General features: G+C 39.5%; 1 protein-coding gene across 1 annotated transcript in view; it reads left to right on the top strand.

The window, feature by feature from the left end:
* Window positions 1–24,444, top strand: part of LOC144697809 (E3 ubiquitin-protein ligase RNF38-like) — a 218,338-nt gene that overhangs the window by 153,193 nt on the left and 40,701 nt on the right. The window contains 3 exon segments of the mRNA XM_078569797.1: window positions 4,985–5,152; window positions 11,702–11,872; window positions 20,516–20,677. Of these exon segments, the coding sequence (XP_078425923.1) occupies window positions 4,985–5,152; window positions 11,702–11,872; window positions 20,516–20,677 (501 nt within the window).

Genomic DNA, 24,444 nt, shown 5'->3' with positions numbered 1-24,444 from the left:
TGATCATTCCAATACTGCTTTGTTACTGCCCAATGCCATTTGAACTTTGTGGACATTCCGAGAAAGGTGAGGCTCTCGCTTCAGGCAGCTGGAATATATTAAATATTTGGGTCTGATGACATCATTCTAAACCTGACATAATTTTAACCACCAATCGCAGCAATGCTACCCAGTGCTGAGCTTACCAGCAAAACCTAGCAGAAGGTTGGATTGGCTCCTGTAATGCTCCAGGTAGGTTCAATCTTTTCATCTTTTTTAAGGCTTTGTTTGTGCCAGAAGGCATAGGGAGTGTCTTCTGACCTTCCTTCCAATCACTTAACTTTTGTCAGGGACTGTTCCCTTAAGCCCCCTGTGGTGGCCCTGTGCAGATTCTACCACTGGCCACCTCGCCATTGCGTTGCACTCGGGCACAATTCAGCCTTCAAACATGCTAATTAGGCCCAAGTTAAGATCACTGGTAATGAGCACTTATCTCCCCAAGTCAAAAACAGTAGATAAAATTAACACACGTAACTGTCTCCGGTTCCACCTTCAAAACATACGGTTCCTCCATCTTCCTCCTCAGCAGAAGAGATGGAATGTTTAAATTGCCATCTGGGAAAATGTCAATATCATCACACTAGCAATATTCATAATAGCTGATACTTAGCTATCATGGGTCCTAGAAGTTGAAGTAGCCAGCCTTCGTAAAACCTGCCATATTCTGTGGGTGGCAGATCAAAAAGTGTCTAAGATAGCTCACTGGTTCATGACTTGCTCCTGGTCTTGTAGACACGTGTTGGTGGAAAGATTTTTATTTGAAAGATCCTCTTGAATTCGGAACTGGTCTGCAAAAGAACCTTGTTACTGAGCTAAAAATGGAGGCATTATGGAAAGCAGTGGTAAAACTGTACCATTTAGTTGTACACATTAGGAAATCACATGCAGGCTGCTCTCCATTTTTCATCCATTAAGTCAAAAACAGCCTTAGAAATTGTCAGTTCCTGTGTCTTCCTGTGCCTGAAGAAGGGTTTCGATGATGAACAGATTATGACTCAAGCTGGAAGATATTGTATGAGCTTTGGAGGACCCAGAGCCTTTTGGACATGTGAAATATTGCCGAGCTGCTGTTTTCCTGAAAACACATTCTGCCTAAACATAATACCTTTTCTGACCTAGAGTTGGACATAATTGTCTTGGAAACACTGGAGCTCAAAGTCTGTGGATACTGTGGCAGTTAAGCATGGACATTGTTGTCTGTAGAATACCCAATGAATCCAATAATCATATCTGCCCTAAAATAAAAACAAAATACTGCAGATGCTGGAAATCGGAAATAAAAACAGGAGGTGCTGGAAATAGTCACGCCTGGCAGCATCTGTGGAGAGAGAAACAGAGTTAATATTTTGAGTCAAATATAGCCCTTCAGAATTTCTGAAGAAGCCATACTCAACTCAAAACATTAACTCCATTTCTCTCTCCATTGATACTGCCAGACCTGCTGACTATTTTGTTTGTAAATCATATCTACCCATTATATTATATGAAGCAGACTTCACACATTTGTAAATGCTGCTTTGTAGAAAGACAGCACAATTGGATGTCGCAATTCTTGATCTTGGAGCTAAATCGATAATATTTGGTATGCATCATGAAGGCAAAAGCTGACATAGATGGCAAGATGAGTCAACCAGGATCAATCCAACCTTGGGTGGACAGAGTGAAGTGTGAAAAATAACAGGTATACAAAAACCAATAGCTTTCAAAATTTGGCATGTTTATTCAACATAGTGAACATTTGAGAAATGTTATAAAACCCAAACTTATCTCATTGGAGAGCGCAGAAGTCGGAAACTTCAACCAATGATGGACCTCAGAGCTATTGCGCATGCGCGGACGGGGAGCAGGCTGAACATGTGCAGAACATCATTTTTTACATTTTTTTTAGACCCAGTGCACTTGTACATAAGGAAACGGTATAAAAACATGGGTCAGGCGACCGGGAGCAGCGAGCCGTGGAGAAGGCAAATGTCCCGGGCAGGGAACAGGGAGAGATCACAATGGAAGAGCGGACAGGGAGAGTACTAGAGAGGAGACAGGGACATTAGGAGGCCCCAGTTCAGTTAAAAAGAGAGAAGCGGGGAAATAAAGGCTCTAAATAAGAAAAGGGCTGCAGGTAGCAGACTTGAAGTGAAGAAGGCACAAGGGAAGCCCTGGTAATTGAAGATGGCTCAGGAGAAGCCCTAAAGATCCAAGAAGGCAGCCTAAGCTTGATGACTCTGTGCTGCAGGCCACTGGGGCAAAGGTACCCCTTTGGAGCAGTAGTGTTCTGCTCGGCATGACCAAAGATCTGAAATTGTGCTTGTGAGTTGGTGTTTGAGTGTATACTCAGGAATACAGGGGAACGGAATCTTGGGAGACAAGATTGAAACCCTGTGAGGTGGGCCATCACTAACACCATCATCCTAGTTGTAGCAACCTATGGAAAGAATTCCCAGGTTAAATCTTCAAAGGTGAAGTCTGGAATCCCTCGTGAGAGAGAGTTTCAGTGCAATTGGTTTGACTCAGTGTTTACTGATGTCTGGATTGGTTGTTGAGAAATCCACGGACTCTGTCTTGGTTGCATCTGCCACTTATGATGTAGTGTGGTGTGTTCGACCACGGTTGCCTTCTTAATTCACATGTACCTCATACTTAGCTGAATGTTAGAGTATAAGATAGATATTGTAAATTGTTTTATCTTTCTGACCTTATATAGTAAAGTTTATTTTTGTTTGTTCAAAACCCATGGAATCTTGTGGCTTTATTCACTGAGCAAGAGTCTCGAATCTCAAACTTTGTCTACTTTAAAGAAAATGTTATTGGCCCTTAATCGGATCCTACCAACAATTTTGGGGTCTGGCCAAGGATCATAACAGAAACTACTGGACACTACTGCAACCACTTCAACAGAACAAGATTTAAATATTTTTCAAGGTTAAAAAAACACATTTATTCTGTGTGTAGTTAATTGTCTGCTACTGGCAATTGTAGAAAAAGGACCAGGATATGGTTGAGATTGAAGTCTCAACAGACTGGGGAAATAATCTGCACAAAATAGCACACAGGCGTGGACATTTAATTTCTCCCCACCTCTTTCCCGCCCCAAAGTGAATGATGGCAAATCTTAATTGCAGAGGTTGAACTAAAGAGGAAGAATGTCATTATAGTTGAAGAGTAATGTGCCATTAAATCCATCCTAGTCTGATTAATTTTGTAAACCCATTCCCCTTATTATTGTCAGGCTATAAAAGCAATTACCTTCTCACTTATCATTTTATGGCAAGTTGAATTAAACAGTTATTGAAAAGATGAGTAAAACTTCAGTTTAAAAATCTCGATGGATAATGGGGTGAGTATATGAAAGACAGAGTCGGAGAACTATTTTTACTGCAGTGACCTGCATTTAGACTTGAATGCAAACTAATTGGCTCTTTCTTACAAACATAACAGTTAGAAATGAAATGTGTCTGGGCAGTCTTTATCTTAGTAGGTGTGAGGCCACAGAGCTAACGTGCCTCAAGTCCAGCACAAACTGATGTAAGTTGGAGCTTTCGGACCTCTCCAAACTCTGTCCAGGGCAGCTGATGAGCCCCTTTGTTGCCAGCTTCAATTGAAGAACTGGTAAAGAGCTAGAACGTCATTATCAGCGCAGTCCAGGCCACTTGAATTTTTTGGTGATACTCTGGTATTTTTGCATAAGTTTATGTCTAAGCTGAGTGTTAGCAGGCTCTTTGGCCATGGTGACTACTGCGATTAAACCTAATTTTGTCTTCTCTCTGCTCTTCAGTGATCATTGCTGGACTTCAATCAGGAATTAGAACTTTTCATAATTCAGAAGTTGAGATATCTTTGTTTTTTCCAACATGGAAAGTGTTAGAAGCACAATCCATAATAGTTTCTAAAAGGGAAGTGGATAAATACTTTATTTTAATAAAAGGCAGGGGAACGTGAGACTAAGTGGATAACTGTTTTCTCGATCCATCACATGTGATCAACCAAATGGGCTCCTACACTGTAAAATTCAATAGTTCGGATAGGCTTTGTGATGCTTCTCCTTGTATAAAATGCTGTGTCTCTTATAAAATGTTATTTCCTTCCTCACTTGGTATATACCATGAGGTAAAAAGTGGCAGCTGAAGACGGTTAGTTTCCTTGTAATTTCCAGTTCATGAAGCTGTATCCGAGTTTGATCTAGATCCCTCTCCTCACATCACTTCTCTCTCACCAGACAGCTGGTAAAACTTTTCCGAATGGCTTCTTGGTGACAATCATGTTAAATAAAATAGAAGGGTTTGATTGATTTTTCTCCTGGTTACTCATTCGTCAGATACTTTTTGATTTGTTAACCTTTAACAGAGATGAGAAATTTTTTTCTCTGAGTGTTGTGCAACTTTGGAACACTGCCTCAGAAGGCAGTGGAGGCAGGGTCATTGAATATTTTTAAAGCAGAAGTAGAAAGATTCTTGTTAGGCAAGGAAATCACAGGTTTTCGGGGGTAGATGGGAAGGTGGAATTTGAAACACGAGAAGATCAGCTATGAATTTATTGAATGGCAGAGCAGGCTCGAGGGGCCGAATGGCCTACTCCTGTTCCTATTTCTTATGCTCTTAACTAACTGAATAACCAATTATTATTTGAGCCAATCTTGATAATTTTGCAAGCCCTTGGATGTGTATGATGCCTTGACCATGTAACTCCCTGTGGTGAGACACCTCTGAGGCCATACTTTCAAAGTATAATGCTTTTGAAAAATGTGGTAAGCACACTTGTTAGAAACAAGGCCTTTAAATATGGATTTTATGTATTTCAGTAAGGTTCACCTTTTAAATATCATCTTTTAGACCATAAGACCATAATTAATGGAGAAAACTTTTTAATGTTTGAGCTAAGAGTATTGAATTATAATAGATCTTTTTTTCAGTGGCTGAATAATAACTATTTCTGTATTTGTGTTTTTGTGCAGATTCATCAGGGCACGGTGCCAGTCTCGTATACTGTTACTACTGTAGCACCACATGGGATCCCACTTTGCACAGGACAGCACATCCCAGCATGTAACACACAACAAGTTCCAGGGTGCTCAGTCGTATTTAGTGGGCAGCATTATCCTGTGTGCAGTGTACCACCTCCGGTCAGTATTACGATTGCCACTTCCACCGTTAACAGAGGGATAGAATAAGTAGGTTGTGTACATTTTCATGCATATTCTTAATCATTAATTCAAAATGCAAGTTCTAATAATTTGAAGGGCAATGCTTTGAACTGTAACATATTACAGAAACCTTTTTGGTGCCAATTATTCTGTAGGTTAGAACTTCTTATGCAATCTAGACCTAAATTGTATTAAGTTGAGAAGTTTGAGAGAGAGAATGTTTCCTGCCCATAACACCTCAATTTCCAGCAGTAATAGGGTAGTCAGTGATCAGAGATAATTCAGGGAATTGTTCTGGCTGGCTGCTGTCCCCTGACATGTCCGTGGTCTCCCATAAGAATTGGCGACAGACTACATCCAACCATATTTTCGCAGGGTTTGAATTGAAGATTAATGATGTGAAAGCAACATCTGATGTATTTCCTCTCACGAACATCTTGTCGATATTGAGTGACAGGAGTGACTTCTGTTCCCTGAGTTCAGCATTTCCAAAGCAGCAGACCACACTTAAAATTTAATGGGGAGCAGAGTAATGAATCGTGCTGGGCAAGGCAAGGATTCTTAAAAAGTTAAAGTTGTTACATTTTTTTTCTCTCCTGGCAGCCACCACACGTTACAGGCTCTGCAACAAATTTCTCTCCGCAGCCCTGACACAGGTGACCCAGCAGCAGTACAGATGCTGCTAACTATATCAGCTATCAACATGCTTTAAGTGGTGCTCACTGGGACAGACTGGCACAAAGCTGGCAGAGTTTCCTGCAGATTTTGAGAAATAATATTGATATATTTAAACAACTGTGTGATTGGTTTGGGAACCTGTTTTATCATAACACATTTTCTATTTTTAAAATGTGTCAAAATCCCTGTAAAAAGATCTAATAAAGATCAGCATTCATGTTTTTAAAGGTTCCAGCTCATAACTTAGGGGATGAGGGTGATAATTCACAGTGGTCCAATGATCCTGTGGCATGCAGCATGTGCAAGGCTCTAAGCTCTTAGAATCAAGATTATTGAGGGCTAAAAAATACAAATTATGATTTCCACAGCATTTGCTTTTACTTGGGTTAGACAGGTGATTGCCCAGATATATTTACTGTCAAAGAGCTTGATTGGTTTTGTTATTTCGTATAAATTGAGCTATAGTCACTATTTATCTATACAATTACCAACATTCAGTTTGGGTTGCCTCCTAGCAACTGGGTTGGCCTGTTCAATCTTCTGCCTTCTAACGATTTTTTGATCTGAGGAAACCACGTGACCATTTGTCTAATCAGTTGTGATCACTATGGACAAGTCCCCACTTGCTGTAAACATCTGACCTGTCTTCAACATTCCCCTTCCCAATTCTCCTATACCAAGATCATGTCGTATTTGGTCTATCTCATAGTGAGTGACAGCTCAGGTCCCAAGTTCCTGCTCTTTCCACAATCTGAGACAAAGGGTTTTTGCCATTCCTTGAGGCTAGAAGCTATGACAACCTCTCTTTGTCAACAGCTGGATCCTGAGACCCTCCTGCCATAAGTAATAGTATTTTGTCAGTAGCAGCTCTTGTTTCAGCACTTTTTATTTCAACCTGTTTTCAAGCAACAACATTCCTTTCATTCCATGCTGTCATTCTGCTACAATCAAACTCAGTGTGCTCCATCACTACCTTTTCCTTAGCTGGCAACGTCAGGGAAAGACAGTTGGCTCACACACACCAGCTAAAATTTGGAAGAACTGGCACATAGAATTGCAGAGCAACAGTGGGATGCTGTTTAAAATTACAGCAAAGTATAGAATTGGTATATTCAATTAAAAAGAGAAGAAAACTACTAATGGTGTTATGGAAAAATAGAGGTTAGAAATCAATTATAATGGAAGAGGACCTATGAGGATTATAAGGATAATAATGAAAATAGTTAAATGAAAATGCAAAGAAAATAAGAGTTTTAAGAAAAGGATAAGGAACGCTAAGATGGAGTGTGAGGAAACATGTTTTAAAAACATCAGAAAAAACAGTGAAGCATCTCTGAACGATCTCTGGTCCCTGACTGCCCTATTACTGCTGGAAGTCAAGGGGTTATGAAGAATGTGAGTTGGGACCTGCTGATAGAATAGAATTGTTCACTGTAGATCATCAAAAAGTGGTGAAGTCAGAATTTCACATCAGTCTTTTCCAAAGCAAAGGATGTTGGAGAGGAGGTTGAGCAAGATGAGCTATATTGTTACGGATAAAAAAATATTTAGAAAAGTTAGTTAACCTAAAGATAGATGAAGTGGCAGGACCTTGAGTTGTTATGACGTGGCAGGTGACGTGTGCTAGGCGGACCAAATCCACAAGGGAAACTTGACCATGCTATCACAATAGTTTTGCAATTTGTATTTATTACAAGATGTGTGCACTGAATTCAGAAGTAATGAATCCACCAAGATCTTTAGAGATTTTAAAAATTAAATTAAAATATTTATTAACAAAAGAAAAGATTTCAAGCACATACATAAGACTACAATTACATAATACTATAATAAATCCTAAAATTCCTAAATAACCTAACTCCTAGTTACACACCCCCATTAAAGCAACAGTCCAAAATAGATTTTAGATTAAAAACAAACCAGCAAGTTAACACAGTATCTACTTGACAGTGGAATTCCAAATGGCTTTCTCCAACTTTAGTTACTAGACACAACATACTTATGCACAAATGGCTGGAGGCCTCTTCAAGGCTGTTTCACACACTCCTGTTAGATCTTACATGGCCCCCAACATAGCCTTTTATTCTCCTTTATATATGTTTCTCTCTCTTCAATATTTAAATTCCATTGTTCCATATATCTTTGGAACTGTACCTTTCCCTTAATATAAAAACTTTCATGTTGCCAATATTGTCAGTAACCTTTGGGAAAAATAAACACTGCTTAGCCTTGCGTATCTGGCTAGTTGTAAACATACTAACATCCCTTTGAAATCCAAACAACCCCTTCGCTTATCTAAAAAGGGAAAATCCTTTCACACCTTACATGCTAAGACAGCATCCATGCTTACTCATTAGCATTTCAAGTACATTTCTACGCCTACCTTCTTTTGATAATTTCAAGCTTGCAGTCTACCAAGGTAATTAAATCTCAAAGAATCATACATTCTCACATCAATCTACTTTACAACAAACCAGAATGATATGAAAATTATTATACTTTCATAACAATGGGTTGTATCCTGAAATGAGGGAGGAAATTACAGAGTCTAGAAATTATGTTTCACAGCTGTTTGAGTATGTGTGTGTTGTGTCTGTGTCAGTGTCAGAAGACTGGAGAGTGGGCAGTGTAATACCTTAAAAAGGGAGACAGTTAATCCGGGTGATTACAGGCCAGTTAGGTTAATACCTGTGGCAAGGAAACTTCTAGAGCCTGCAATTATGGATAAAATCTCCACATATCAAAATGAAGAAAAAATAATTACAAGCTGCCAGCGTAAATTTCAAAAGTAACTGTGCTAGTTAAACCTCCTAGATTTCTCGAGGTTGTTACAGAGATACTTGGGAAATACAGCATGTATTGTACTTGGACTATAGGAAAACCTTTGACAGGGTATCAATGTGAGATTACTAGAGAAGATTAAGGTCAATGGAAATGGGGAGAGTTTAGAAAATTGGGTTAAAAATTATTCGAAGTGGGAAAACAGTTGGAGTTAAGAGAGTTTTTCAGAGTGGTTGAAAGTGGTTGTCCCACAGGGTTCAGTTCTAAGGCCATACGGACCTAGAGGGAATGGTGTTGAAATTTTCAGATGATACCAAAATATGAGGTATGGTTATTTCTGTAGAAGATCGAAGAAGGCTGCAATGCACTTAATAGAATGGTGGAATTGGTTAAAAAGTAGCAGATGGAATCCCCTATCAGTATATGTGAGGTGATGCATTTTTGTTTTATAAAACAGTTAATTATACTCTGAATGAAGTAAGCTCAATGAAGTGAGTGAACAGAGGGATTTCAAGGTACAAGTTCACAGGACAGTAAAGGCAGCATCTCAGGTTGATAAGACTGTAAAATGGAAGCCTAGGTTTTATCATGAAGTATAGAAGTTTAAAACCAAGATATAGAGCTAGATTATCATCCTCAAGACTGGTAGCAGAATCGCGAAAATCCCCGGCTCGGTTTGGCCCGCCTCAGGAGAAAATGCCCGATAGGACAGGATTTTCATTGTGGAGGTTGGATGCAGGTTGCTGTCGGGCCAGCCGAGCCAGGAAAGAGTTCGGAGGCAGCCACCGGCCTGCCTTGGTGCTGTGAGACTTCATCCCAGTTATAATGATAATAGTAAAGACCTCTAGCCCTCACCCTCCACACACTCCCCATGCCCCATCCATGTAAATCATGGCCCCCACCCACCTACTATGGCCCCTCGTGCTCCCATCTCAAGGTATGCCCCCCACTCACCACCTGACCCCACATGCGCCCCTTGCCAAGCTATGGCACTTCCATGCATATTCACTGACTATATAAAACCAATGAATCCTTTAATGGCAATAGGATGTGTTTTTAAAAAAAGCTTCAAAAATGAACTGCCATTCACTGATAACTCTCCACTTTCTTTAAAAAAAAAACTCCATTTTAATATAGGTCATCCCCAGACCCTTTAACTATGAATAGATGAAACTGTAAGCATTTGAAACCTCTTTATCTTGTGTAAATAGCCATTGTGCAGTTGACAGAAGAGATCAGAGAGTCAGAGCTGTCAATCAAGCTATGTTTTCTGTGGGGCCCAGACGTTTCAGTACTGTAATGGATGTCTGGCTTGCAGCCAAGGAAGCATAATTAGGCTTGGTTGAGAGCCCAGAAATCCATTAAAGCACTGAAACACCTGAGCCCCAGGGAAAACATTGCTTGATTGACAGCTCCGTGTTTATTTACACAGGATAAAGAGGTTTCAAGTGCTTGCAGTTTCAGCCATTGATAATTAAAGGGTCTGGATGATTGACGCTTCTATTGGCCTATATTAAAAAAGATATTTTTAAGAAAGTGCAAAATTATTAATGAATTACTTTTTTTTCACATCCTATTGTCACTAGGTGGTTCATTGGATCTATACAGCGTATGGTGGATGGATGGGCATGGAAGTGCCAGAGCTTGGCTTGAGGGGTCACAGGGGGTGAGTGGGAGCATACGGGGTCATTAGTGGTGGGGAACATAGCTTGGCATGGGTGGGCATAAGGGGCCATAGAGGGTGGGTTGAGGGGAGATATCTTGTCATGGGGGGCATGAGGGAGGACTTTTTAAACTTGCCTTTCAAAAGGTTCCCTCATGCAAACTATGCTTCATGACACCTCTAAGGTGCCTTGAATCACAATTCTTTGAAAAGCTAGCCAATTCCATGAGAATTCCAGAGGACTAGGACACACCTATCCCACAGTAGAGCTAGCTAGGTCTGGAGTGCAAGATGTGGGCTCAAGACCTGAACCAACCCACACCTTTAAAAGGCACTCCTGAAAATCTTTCAGCCTGGGAATGGAGTCGGGAATCCTGGAATCGGGTCCCGGCCATCATTTTCACCCCTCCACAGAGTCTCCCTGACTCCATGAAAATCCAGCCCATAATGATCAGCCTACATACAACCATGATAAGATCTATTAGAGCTAGCATGCTGCCTGGTATGAGGAAATACATATGCATAGAAAGATTTGAAAATTGAGGCTGTTTTCAATGTCACATAGCAATATGATATAATATTTTAAAGAAAGGATGGGACCGGATAGAGGGCTCAGGACAGAGGGGCTATAGATGCAATATTAAATGTGAGCGATTTAGAACAAAGGAAATAAAAGACTTCTTAACTGAAAGTTATAAAGATGTGAAATTCACGTCCAAGATTAGTGGTTGATTTATGTCAACATTCAGATTAAATTGGATAGGTGGATGATGGGAAAAGGAATAAAGGGATCTGGGAATTAGGATAGATAAATGTGACTGGAACTGTTTGCTCATGTGAAGGGTAAACACTGACATAGTGATTGGGCCTACATTCAGCTATTTCTATGTAAGATTTCAAATACCACAATACTCCCAGCTCATCGACTTAAAATGAGCCAAAAATGTACAGCCAAGATTGGAACTACTAAATAAGAGCTATTAAATTTACAGAATTTCTTCAAGCCACACAAACAGGCCTTCACCTTATTTTTTTGTCTGGTGGTTGGTTTAGGGCAAGAAGTTGAAGTGATGGATTCAGGACCAAACAGATCTGCTCTTTACGGAATCAAGTTGATCTGTGCCCAGTCAGCCTGATAGAGTTCCCAGATATGACTACTGTTCACTTTACATCCATTGTTGTATTTAATTTGCACACTTGTATTTTGATTTTGATATGTTTTCCACCAGTAACTTGTGATTAGTTATTTTTTCTGCTCTCTGCTCTAAGAGCCCACTTGCTCAACTGAAGTGTTGAGTAGAAAAAAATGAAAAATGGAGGATTATGAATTTCATTTGTCCCCTAAACTATAACATCTTTTCAAGTACAGTGGTAATTTGAAATGTTACTTTTTTTTTCTCCTCCAGATGCTCCAAGCATGCTCTGTACAACATTTGCCAGTTTCATATGCTGCATTTCCTCCTCTTATCTCAAGTGATCCCTTTATATTGCACCCTCCACATCTGTCGCCCCACCATCATCCACATGTGCCACCCCCGGGCCAGTTTGTTCCTTTCCAAGCACAGCAGTCACGGTCGGTAAGTAATATTTGAACACTTATGACTTTGGATGGGTTTATGAAAGAAGTCACAACACTCAGTTAAGCAGTTGTACTTTTTATGCTGTTAAAAATATTGGCATACTTTAGTACCAATTTAAAATGATCAGCTTTTAAATATAATTTTTGAGGTCTAAAGTTTCATTGAAATGTCTGGTAATTCCATAAAATGATCTAAACTTGAGTATGTGTTTTTTTGGAAGATGGTTTGTATGTAGTGTTTCAGCCTATATTATTCTCTATTCCTATCCATATAACTATGAAAGGAAGTGCTATACCATGAAGAAGATATCATAATTTCCTTGGCCAGAATCTTCGGCTCAGCGAGCAGAGACGGGGCCCGCTCGCCGACGCGTAAAATGACGCGCAGTGACATCGGGCGTGCGTCCCGACGTCACCGCGCACCATTCCAATTTTCAGTTCGGCAGGCACACACCAGAGTCAGCTGCACACCCGCCGAACTGTCAAAGGCCTATTAAGGCCATTTAAGAACTAATTAAACCACTTAATATAGCTGCCCGTCCAATCTTAAGGTTGGCGGGCAGGCAAAGAGCCCAGGTGGCCGTCGCATTTTTCATGAAACCTCATCCACCGGCAGGATGAGGTTTCATGAATGATTTATAAGTGAAGTAAAGATTTTCATTAAAATTCATAGACATGTCCCAGCTCATGTGACACTTTCACATGAGGGGACATGTCCTGAATTTTTTTTCTTTATTAAAATTTTTGAAACTCAAATTGATCTCCATGAGGTAGCTCTGTGCCTCAGGGAGATTTCTGCGCTCTTTCGCACATGCCCGAAAGAGTGCAGGCCCTGACTCAGCCTACTCCCCCCGCCCGCACAGGGAGCGCTCAGTGCTTCCAGGTGCGCATCGTGCTGGGTGGGTCTTAATTGGCCAGCCCACATAAAATGGCTGCACGCCTGCCCAACCTCCCCGACAAGGAGAAAATTCTCCCCCTTGTTTTCAGTTCCCTTTCTTTTTCTCACCCTTTTTACTGAAGTCACTGACTCTTGCTGAGGCGCAGTTCCACATGTGCTGATTGCCTATGTGCTAATAGGGTATTGTACGACTGGGGCTTCCAAGCCAAGCCTGGTCTGCACATACCAAACTTCACGCTTAACACACACCGATGTCATATTTTTTTAGCAGTGGTCACTGGAAAATGAAGAAAGATCACTTCAGTTATAGGAGCATAGGAAATTTTAGGAACCAAAAATCTCCAATTAACCCAATAAGTTTACCGCATATCAGTTGACTTTGATCTGACTGCCTCCTTCTCATATGCTGCCATCTCTTCTCAAAAGGACAAGGGCAGCAGACACCACTTCCAAGTTCCCCTCCAAATCAAACGCCGACCTGCTGTGTAAAAATACCATTCATCTTCACTGTTACTGGGTCAAAATCCTGGAACTCCCTCCCTAACAGGAATATTGGAATACCTTCACCACATGGACTGCAGCTGTTCAAGGAGGCTTACCACCATCTCGAGCAATTAGGGCTGAGCAGTAAATGCTGGCCTTACCAGTGACACCCACAACCCGCAAATCTAAAAAGGCCAGTATTGTTTGGGTACTCTAGTGTTCAATTACTACTAATATCTGTCAAGTCAGGTTCCACTCAACATTTGTGTGCCACGTAATAAATGTACTGTATTATGAGAGCAGCTTCCTGATGCAAGGAAAGGACCAAAATACTGGGCTTCCTTGGTGGTGGTGGTGAAATGCAGTGCTCTATAGCTGAGGTGATCTTGGCCTCTGCAAGGGAGAAGATCTTATATTAGTTTCCTTTTCAGATGGAGATGTTTTGAGGAGGTTAGAGCTACCTTTGCAGTCATAATTTCTGCTCTGCTCCATGGATGCCTCTTTTATTTATGACACGGATGTTCTCACTGATCTAATACTATAATAAATGGAAGAGGTTTTAAATTGGGTTTTGTTTGCATAATAAACTAAATCAAGAAAATGACAATCTGACTGTTATACTATACAGAGTTTGGTGCTTACATAGGGCAGAGTTTTCTGCCTGTCGGATGGGCGGGCCCAACCCACTCTCTGGCGGGCGGGGAGCCGATCCCCGCCGGAGAAGCGGGCCCTGCCGCCATTTTACGTGGGTGGGTCAATTAAGGCCCACCCAGTGTGACGTCCAGCAGGAAGCACTATGCGCTTCCTGAGCTGGCGGGGGTATTCCTTAAAAGCGAGAGTGCGCTCTTTCGCGCATGCGCACGAAAGAGCGCACATCTCCCTGAGGCTAAGTGCGGCCTCAGGGAGATCGCTGACACTTTTAAAGAGATTAAAAATAGAAATTTTAAAAATCCTTAACATGTCTTATCTCATGTGATAATGTCACATGAGATGGGACATGTTCAGAAATTACAGTAAAACTTTATTCAACAGTTTAAAATCCTGCATGAAACCTCATCCCACTGGTGGATGAGGTTTCATGTATTTTCTAGTTGCCGCCGGGGCTCCTGGCCTGCCCGCCAACCTTAAGGTTGGATGGGCAGGTCCTTTAATTGTTTAAATGATCCTGTCAATGGCCTCAATTGGCCATTGACAGGTCGGCGGGCGCACAGCTGATTTTGCTGCGCCCCCGCCTTCCTGAAAATTTAAATGGGACGGGATGACATCGGGGGTTCCCCCCGATGTTATCCCGCGTCATTTTACGCATCGGCGAGCGGGCCCGGCCCCCTGCTCGCCAACGGCAAAATTCTGCCCGTAGTTCTAGCCCTGCTGAACAAGTTGTGATTTGAACCTTTTTGAGTGTTAATTTCACTTCTTATTGAATAGCTGAACCATATACAATGCATTAGTTCCTAATACCTGCATTGGTGGGGATAGAAAATGCAAATTAGAGCAGATATTTCACTGGCAACTAATAACACCTTGTTTAAAGTTACACTTAGTCATAAAGGAAATTAAAATGAAGGAATGCAGAACAAAAAACTAATTATATTTTGTAATGCCCACTTCACTTTTTAAAAGTAATGAAAGTCATATTTATACTGAATTCTGAAAACGAATTGGAGAAGAGCATTCATACCATTCAGAGTAAAGGTTGAACATCATTAGGCATATTTATCACCTACTCTCTTTGTTTTCAAATCAAGCATGTTTTCAGTGCAGTTGTCCTGACACATCTCTACTGCAGTTTACTTGTAGTCCCTAATGGCTTTAGCTCACATTAGAGGCTCAAGTGGATGTATTGTGGCAAGCAAATTATATTGACTTGCAAGCAAAAGTCCCTGCTGTGACTTACTCATTGTGGAAAAAACCTCAGTTTATCCATTAGTTCTGAATTTGTTTTTTCTTTATAAAATATTCCTTCCTTCTCAGTTTGGGTAGTATTTAAGAGAAAATTTGGTAACTCAATATCCTTTGTGAAATCCTAAACTTATAAATGTTTGACATGTTAAATAATTGTTGACTGTGACAACTTAAACAAGTTAAGTTGCTTTTAGACAATTATTTCAAATGATGGTTTATCAGACCAAGCAATCAGGGTAATGTACCCACAGTGAATGAGTATTTCTCCTGCTATGTGCTTTGACTATCCTGTCTAATCACGTTTCACTAAATAAGGTTAGAATCATAGAACAAAAGAAAAGACTTGCATATTGTAGTGCTTTTCATGACCTCGGGATGTGCCAAAGCACTTTACAACCAATGAAGCATTTCTGTAGCATAGTCACTGTTGTAATGCAGAAAACATGGCAGCCAATTTCCACACAGCAAGCTCCCACAAATAGCAGCAACGTGGTGACCAGATTATGTTTTTGTGTTGATTGAGGAACGTGTATTGACCAGAACACTGAGGATGACTCCCCTGCTCTTCTTCAAAATAGTGCCAGGGGATCTTTTACATCCGCCTGAGAGAGCAGTTAGGACCCCAGTTTAATATCTCATCTGAAAGACAGCAGCTTTGACAGTGCAGAACTCAATACTGCAGTGAAGCGTCAGCCTATATTTTTATGCCTCTTAACCTTCTGACTCAGAGACAAGAGTTCTACCAACTGAACCACAGGTGACACAATAGATACATAGTAGAAGAAGGTCTTTCAAACACTGTGCTTGTACTGTCACCTTGGTAGGGCTATATAATTAGTCCCACTGCCCTGGTTATTCTCCATAACCCCATAATTTTTTTCCCTTCAAGTATTTGTCCAATTCCCGTTGGAAAATTTACAATTAAATCTGCTTCTGCATTCTTTCAAGTAGTGCATGCAAGACTATACCAACTTGCTGTGTAAAAAGTAAATGTTTTCTCACGTCGCATCTTCTTCTATTGCCAATCAGTTTAAATCTATCTCAACTGGAATGGGCTCTTCTACCACTGAAGATGGCTGCTCCTTATTTACTCTTGCCAAAACTGTTCATGACTTTGAACACCCCTATTAAATCTATTAGCTTTCTCTGTTCCAAGGAAAACAATCAAGTTTCTCCAGTCTCCCCACATAACTGAAATCCCTCATCCCTGGTACAATTCTCTTCTTCACCTCACTAAAGCCTTGATATTCTTACTAAGGTTTAGTGCTTAGAATTTAATTCACTACTCCAGCTGTGGCCTAACCAATGTTTTATAAATGTTTGCCATAACATCCATCCTTTTGTATTCTGTTTCTCTGTTATTAAGGCCCAGGATCCGATATGCTACTTTTAAACAGCTTTCTTAACTTGCCCTGCCACCTTCAAAGATATGAGTACTTGCACCCGAGCTCACCCTCTTTCTGCATCCCCTTTAAAATTATACCATCATAGTTTATGTGGCCTCGTCTCATCCTTCCTACCAAAATATATCACTTCACACTTCTCTGCATTAAATTTCATCTGCTTCTGTCTGCATATTTCACCAGCCTGAATATACCCTCCTGGAGTCTATTACTATGCTTTTCATTGCTTACTACATTTTCAAGTTTCATGTCATGTGCAAAATTTTAAATTATGTCTCTATGCCCAAGTCTAGGTCATTAATATAGATTTAAAAAGAGCAGTGGTCCCAACAATGACCTCTATGGAACACAACTGTGTATTTCTTTCCCTCTCCAGTCTGAAAAATAAACATGCACCAATACTCTGCTTTCTGTCCCTTAGCCAATCTTGTATACACGCTGTCACTGTCCCTTAATCTCATGGGCTACAATTTTGCTAGCAGTCCTTCAAAAGTCCATACGTACAACACTAACCACGCTATCCTCATCAGCTTTCTCGGTTACTTCATCAAAGAACTCAATCAAGTTAGTCAAATACAATTTGTCTGTAATAAATCTGCGCTAATTTTCATTTATTAACTCATAATTTTCCAGGTGTTATTAATTTTGACCTGGATTATTGTCTCAAAATATCCCCCACCACTGACATTAGGCTGACTGGCCTGTAATTGTCAGAATTCATGGAATCATAGAATCATAGCACAGAAGGAGGTAAATTAGCATGTTAAGTCCATGTCAGATCTCTACAAGAGCAATTCAGCTAGTTTCCTTTCCCCATAATCCTGCATTTTTTTTTCAGGTACTTATCCAATTTCCTTTTGAAAGCCATAGTTAAATCTACCTCCACCACCCTCTCAGGCAGTGCATTTCAGATCTTTTGTTCTTTAGCCAGTCACCTTAAATCTTATCCGCTGTTTCTTGACTCCTTTGCTAATGGGAAGAGTTTCTCTCTATTTACTTTCTCCAGACTGCTCATGATTTTGAACAGGTCTATCAAATTTCATCTCAACCTTCTCTAAAGAGAACAACCTTCTTCAATCTATCCTCATAACTGAAGTTCCTCATTCCTAGAACCATTCCTATAAATCCTATCTGCACCCTCTCTAATGCCTTCACATCCTTCCTAAAGTTCGGTGCCCAGAATTGGACACAATATTCCAGTTGAGGCCAAACCAGTTCTTTACAAAGGTTCATCATAACTACCTGCTTTTATACGCTATTCCGTTATTTATAAAGCCCAGGATCCAATATGCCTTTTTAATCATTTTCTCAATCTGCCCTGCCACCTTAAACAATTTGTGTCCATGTACCCCCAGGTCTCTGTTCCTGCACCTCCTTCAAAATTGTACTGTTCAGTTTATATTGCCTTTCCTCTTTCTTCCTACTAAAATGTATCACCACATTTCTCTGCATTAAATTTAATATGCCATGTGCCCACCCGTTTTGAACAGCCTATCTACGTCCTCTTGAAATCTTGTCACTATCCTCCTCAGTTTACAATACTTCGAAGTCTTGTGTCATCTGCAAATTTTGAAATTGCACCCTGCATATCCAAGTATCAGTTATTAATATATGTATAGATATATATAATACATAAATACAGAGAGAGAAAATCAGTGATCCTTGTACTGACCCCCAGGGAACACCAATATATACCTTCCTCTAGTCTAAAAAAACAACTGTTTCCTGTCACTCAGATAATTTCATATCCATGCCACAACTATCCATTTTTGCTGACAAGCCTGTCATGTGGCATTTTATCAAATGCCTTTTGGAAGCCCATATACATCACATCAACTGCATTGTCCTCAACAACTCTCTCTATTACCTCATCAAAAAACTCAAACCAAGTTAGTTAATAAATTGCATTTAATAAATCTCTACTGGCTTTCCATAATTAATACAGCCTTGTCCAATTGACTAATTGTATCCTTGATTATTATTTCTAAAAATTTTCCCATCTCAAGAGGTTAAACTGACTGACCCGAGGTTGTTGGATTTATCCTTGCATGCTTTTTTGAACAAGGGTATTCCATTTGCAATTCTCCAGTCCTCTGGCACCACCTTCTTATCCCTGTAGGATTGGAAGATTATGGCCAGTACTTCAGCAATTTCCACCCAGTACCTTGGGTGCATCCCATCCGGTCCTGGTGACTTATCGAGTTTTAAATACAGCCAGCCTTTCTAGTACCTCCTGTTTATCAATTTTTAGCCTGAGTATCTCAATTACCTTCTCTTTCACTGTGACTTTGGCAGCATCTTCTTCGTTGGTTAAGACAGATGCTAAGTACTCATTTAGTACCTCTCCCCTTTTTTAATCAGGGTGTAGCATTTGCAATCCTCCAGTCCACCAACACTACTCCCTTATCTCAGGATAATGCAAAAATTGTAACTAAAGCTTCTGCAATTTCTATCCTTACTTCCTTCAGTAATCTAGGATGTAGCCTATCTGTATCAGGTTACTTTTCTACTTTTGAGTGCTGCCAACCTTTCAAGTAACTCTTCATCTATTTCATCCTTATCCAATATCGTTACCACCTCCTCCTTTGCAGCATCCCCTGCTTTAGTGAAGACTGATACAAAATACTCATTTAGTACCTCAGGCATGCCCTCAGCTTCCACAAGTGGATCTCCTTTTTGGTCCCTAAGTGGTCCCACCTTTCCTTTAACTACTCTTATACTATTTGTTTATAAGACTTTTGGGTCCCCTTTTTATATTTGCCACTAATCTATTCTCATACCTCTGTGACACTAGTATTCCATTTTTTTGATCTCCTCATTCTTACTGTATTGAGATTGGTTCACTACTGTATTATGAACTTTACATTTATCATATGCTTCCTTTTTCTGTTCCACTTTAATCTCTATTTATTTAGTCATCCAAAGAACTCTAGTTTGGATGCCCTTCCTTTTTACTTCCTCTTGGCATGTGTCCACTCTGTACCTGAACCATTTCATTTTTGAAGGCCTGCTTTGTTCAGTTACTGTTTTGCCTGCCAGTCTTTGATTCCAATCCATCTGGACCTTTTCAACTCACTGAAATTAGCCCTCCTCCATTTTAAGTATTTTTATTCATGATTGTTGTTTTTCTATAATTATTACTTTTTCTTTTCTATGATTATTATAGAATTTTATAATAGTTCCACTTTATTCATCAGAACTAGATCCAGCATTGCTTCTTTCCTTGTTTAGTTGGAAACACACTGATCAAGGAAGTTCTCTTGCACACATTTCAAGAATTCCTTCCCTTCATAGTCCTTTACACCCTTAATGTCCCAATCTGCATTCCAGTCCAACAATCATATATAAACACCCCTCCCTACTCCACCCCCCACCCCCCGTCTTTGTCCATAATGATCTACTGACCTCTGTGTCATGATCAACTTAATCATGACTGCACTGCAAGTTGTGAAAATATGATGCGAAGATTCCATCCCATATATCTGATGCAGTGACTAGGGTGCAATATATTTCAATTGGAAATACTTACTGACCATTTGACTTCTCTTTGGATGCCCCTTTGTGCCAAGAACATATACTGAAGCTGTTGGTTTCTGTTTAGACTGCTAGCAGAAGAATATACCCTTGGGAAAGGGAAAAGGTAATAATGTATATGTGTCACTGAGAGTCCTAAAATATCAGCAGGAAAATCATTTGGTGTAGTGAGAGCCAGATTAGAAACATTAATGTTGTCCAAAAAATTTGAAAGCACGAATAGTTTTGAACTTGGAAGTATATATTATAAAATTTCTCAGAATTATCAAAACTTAATTAATTTTTTAAATTGCCAATTTGTTTTGAAATATTAGAAAAAATATGGTTCCAAAAACTTTTTGGGCACAACAGGCAGAATGTTATACTGACTGATAATAACCATGGAAACAATGCTTAATAAATTCTCCAAATCTTTTATCAGCCTTTACAAAGGATAGAGAATGAAGTGGAGTTACTGGGAGAACATCTTCCTGTTGGTGGTTTTACTTATCCTCCGTCACCACACCCGCCTACCCTTCCTCCTTCTGCACCACTCCAGTTCCTGCCACATGATCCTCTGCACCAAGAACTGCCCTTTGGAGTAGTGAGTATTGAATTGCTTCTTTGCTTCATCCACCATTGGGTGTTTGAATACTACTGCAGGGTGAACTACAATTGCCCTGGCACTGAAAGAGCAAGAACATTTGTATTGTGTTCTGAGGTCTTTCCTTGTTGCATGCCTCTTCAGATACTAACGGTCTGATATTCTTGATTCTACTAACCAGAGTTTACCACATCCGTGTGATTTGAATGGATTTGGCAAAGAAGTTCACTGGAGTTGTGACATTATAAGTAGTTGGCTTTGCATGATTTTCCAAGATGAGCTGTGGTGCTTGCACCTAATGCAATAAAACTCTCCATACCAAGTTAATTTAGTACACCACAAATATTGAAATATTTTAAGCACTCTGAATAGTGGTTAAAAATTAATATGCATTAAGCCAAATAAGGTATTGTGTGGTTTTACTGTTTTTACAAACTTGAAACAAAACTAAGTTCCAAAGGATGAATATTCGCTTCTAGCTGGAAATTTCATAAAGGAACAGTTCAATATTCAGTTCAATATTCAACAGTTCAAATATTCTTTAATTAGATATGATTTAATCAAATACCTGTTTAATTCACTAAATGGACAGGATAGCTTCCAATCCAAAGTAATATATTAAGATTTGATATGTGAACTTCATGTGACATGGTCCACTGATATCACATGTATACAAGCTACTTCAAATATTCCAAAATGGAATTAAACTTTGCTAAATGTCAAGTTAGATCTTATAACACAATCCTAAAAAGCAAAATAGAAAATGCTAGGACACCGGTTCTGAAGAAAGGTCACTGATCTGAACTGCTAGCCCTACCATCCTCTCTTCCCAGATGCTGCTTAACTTGCTAAGTGTTTTCCAGCATTTTCTGTTTTTATTTATAATATCCTATTCATTGTGATCTTACTTCATTTGTGATATGTAAAAATAATATATATTTCAGCCTTTACTTAGGTTTTTATGAAAAATGGTGATGTCCATTTATTAGTTATGCCTGAGGATTTCCCCCTGCTTGCAGGAATGCTTGAAGAGGGCAGCTAGTAAATTAAAATATGATATCTAGTTGACGTTGAAAATCTTTCTTCTAACGAGTCCATAGCGTCACACCTCTCAAGGGTGTGACGTATCAAAGGCTTCATACCATAAAACATACGTCCATAGGGCAGAATATTGTGTTGCACTCAAATAACTATTATCTGCTAAATTCATCGATTAAATTGATTCAAATATTCTTTAATTAGATGTGAAGTAATTAAGTACCTGTTTAATTCACTAAATGGACAGGTTAGATTCCAATAAAGAACAGGCAAGCACCACCAACAGGCCAAATTAAATTTCTCATATTTTCAGCAATCTGTATCTGCAAGAATCACAAAAAAATTTCTTTCATCATCTTGCGATACAAGTTTAATCTGAAAAATGCCGGCGCATTGCAAGGTCTGTTGACAAATTGTGTGAGAGAGCAGGAACCTTGGGATTGTAGATTCTAAACTATGTTCCTAGAAAGCCAGATTTTATCATGACAGTCAGGCAGAACGTTTATAAAATCAACTAAGCACAAGCAACATGAGCAGATTCATCCAAATCTAATTTCTCATTTTTACAGCATTTTATACATTTGAAGCCATTAAATTAAAATAAATGAGTTAATGCTGTTGTTTGGGTTGAGGATTTTTGTTATTGAGGATGGATGATAGCGTCAGGGATAGAAGGAATATTTATGGAACATTTTGCTGAACATTACAAGGAGAAAAAGTATCTTCCATAATTATATAAATAACTGATTCAAAGAAGGGAGAGGAAGAATATCAAAATAAAGCACTTGCATCTTAAAGCAAATTCCATAAATCCACTGTGAAAGGTTGAAGAAAAATACATTTTTTAAGCACAATAAACCAAGTGTGGGTTAGGAGTTTCCACTAGGTTGCGCTGGCTTTTCAGCACAATTCACCTGAAATCAACCAAACCTACACAAAAGGTCAAGGGTTTTCAAGTGCAAATTGTGCACAGTGAATGTATATAATATTTCTACTTCATGATGTACTTGTTCAGTGCATTACAGAATAGGCAAGCCATTTGTGCCACTATCAGACAATGTTTCAGATTTTTTTTAAAATTGCATTAGAAAATATTCCTTAATATATCTAAGAATGTAGTGTCTCAAAGTATTTTGTAACTTATTAATTTACTATTGCAATATAGTGATTGTTATTGTATTAGCAAACATAACAATCAATTCGTAGTACCTCCAAACATAAATCAGATGAGCAACAAGGCAATCTGTTTTTGATGGTATTAGCAAGGTGGGATTGTGGACCAGGACACCAGAACAGCTCGTTGCTCCTCTGCATACAATGCCATAAGATCTTCTATATCTCTCTCAGTAAATGCACTGAAATGACAGCGTAGTTTTTGTGTTCAAGTCTTAGAATGGAACTTGAACACACAACCTTCTAACTTAGATGAGAGTTCTACCAACTGGGCAAAGCTAAGGTTGAAACTACCTGAATTGATCCCTTCGGTTGCCTGCTAGATGGCAAACCTATGAGTTCTTCAATCCTAGACAACTCAAGAACGGCGTACAACATTACAGAACTTTGATCAGCACCCACTTCTGCTAGTCCTGCATCACTTGTTATTCGCTCTATCCTTCCTCATCCACATCAATTTTTTTTCTCATAAGGTGTCTGAATCTGGGCTGGAGCTTGCCTGAAGTGCATGTAGAGATGTCTGATGCTCTCAGACCATTGTTTTCTGGCTGAGCAGAGTGGACCACCTATTCCTCCTCATTCTGCAGAGACAGCAGATAAGATTAAAAACCAGGAGTTTGCTCCCTTGTGTGATCTGCAGTAATAGAGTGGTAGTGCAGGCTTCATGCTCACGTGATCCTAGTGAATTCTCTGAAATCAGCCTTAATTAATGTTTGAGGTGTGCTCCTGACAGTATTGGCACATGTGCTTGTGAGTTAGCCACAGAAAGTCCCTACTTCTTTCACAAATGAGGAAGTTCCTGTGTTGACATGGTTAACTCTAATTAGCAAAGTAATCCCTAAAGGGTTCTCTCTGTTATCCTTGGCACAATACTTAAACTCAGCTAATACACAGCACCAGTGAAAGATGTTCTTGAGGTCATAGGGAGCTAAAACTTGCCCAGAAGGGCAATTTAAAATAGAGAAGCCAAAAGAATATGAAAGGCAGAATGGATGCAAAATATACCGTTATTACTTAGTGATTTATTATTTACAATTCATTAAGATCAGTTCAAGATGCATACAACTTCTCAAGTTTTTGGTATTAAAGAAAAAACAAACATCAATAACACAACTCGGAAGTCAAAGAATATGCATTCTCTACAAACTTTACCAACATTAATAACATAACTAGTCCAAAGCAGACTTTTACTCCTCCAATCTCCACTTCTAAAGCATAGAAAGAAAGACATGCATTTGTATAGTGTCATGACTCGCTGGGGATAGTGCGCTGCGATATCAAGCCCCACTGCTCCCCAAGCCGTGACAAATGTGAAAAAGTTTGATCAACCCAACTAATTGTTTAATTTAGGTTAACAGAATACGAGCACAAGATTTGTAAACTTAATAAGTAAATAACTGTTTATTGAACAAACTGTCGTTAACCAGTGGCAAAAGAAAGAAATATGAACTGTTAATTTCTAACTCTATAACCTAAATTCTGCCCCCTCTTAAATCCCTACACACACACATACAAGACGCACAAGACATACAAAAACATGGATTTTAAGGGTGGGA

This window comes from Cetorhinus maximus, chromosome 2, assembly GCF_964194155.1.
Source record: "Cetorhinus maximus chromosome 2, sCetMax3.hap1.1, whole genome shotgun sequence".
Classification (NCBI taxonomy): domain Eukaryota; kingdom Metazoa; phylum Chordata; class Chondrichthyes; order Lamniformes; family Cetorhinidae; genus Cetorhinus; species Cetorhinus maximus.
The sequence above is the reverse complement of the archived record's forward strand: the minus strand, read 5'-3'. Positions and strand labels throughout refer to the sequence as shown.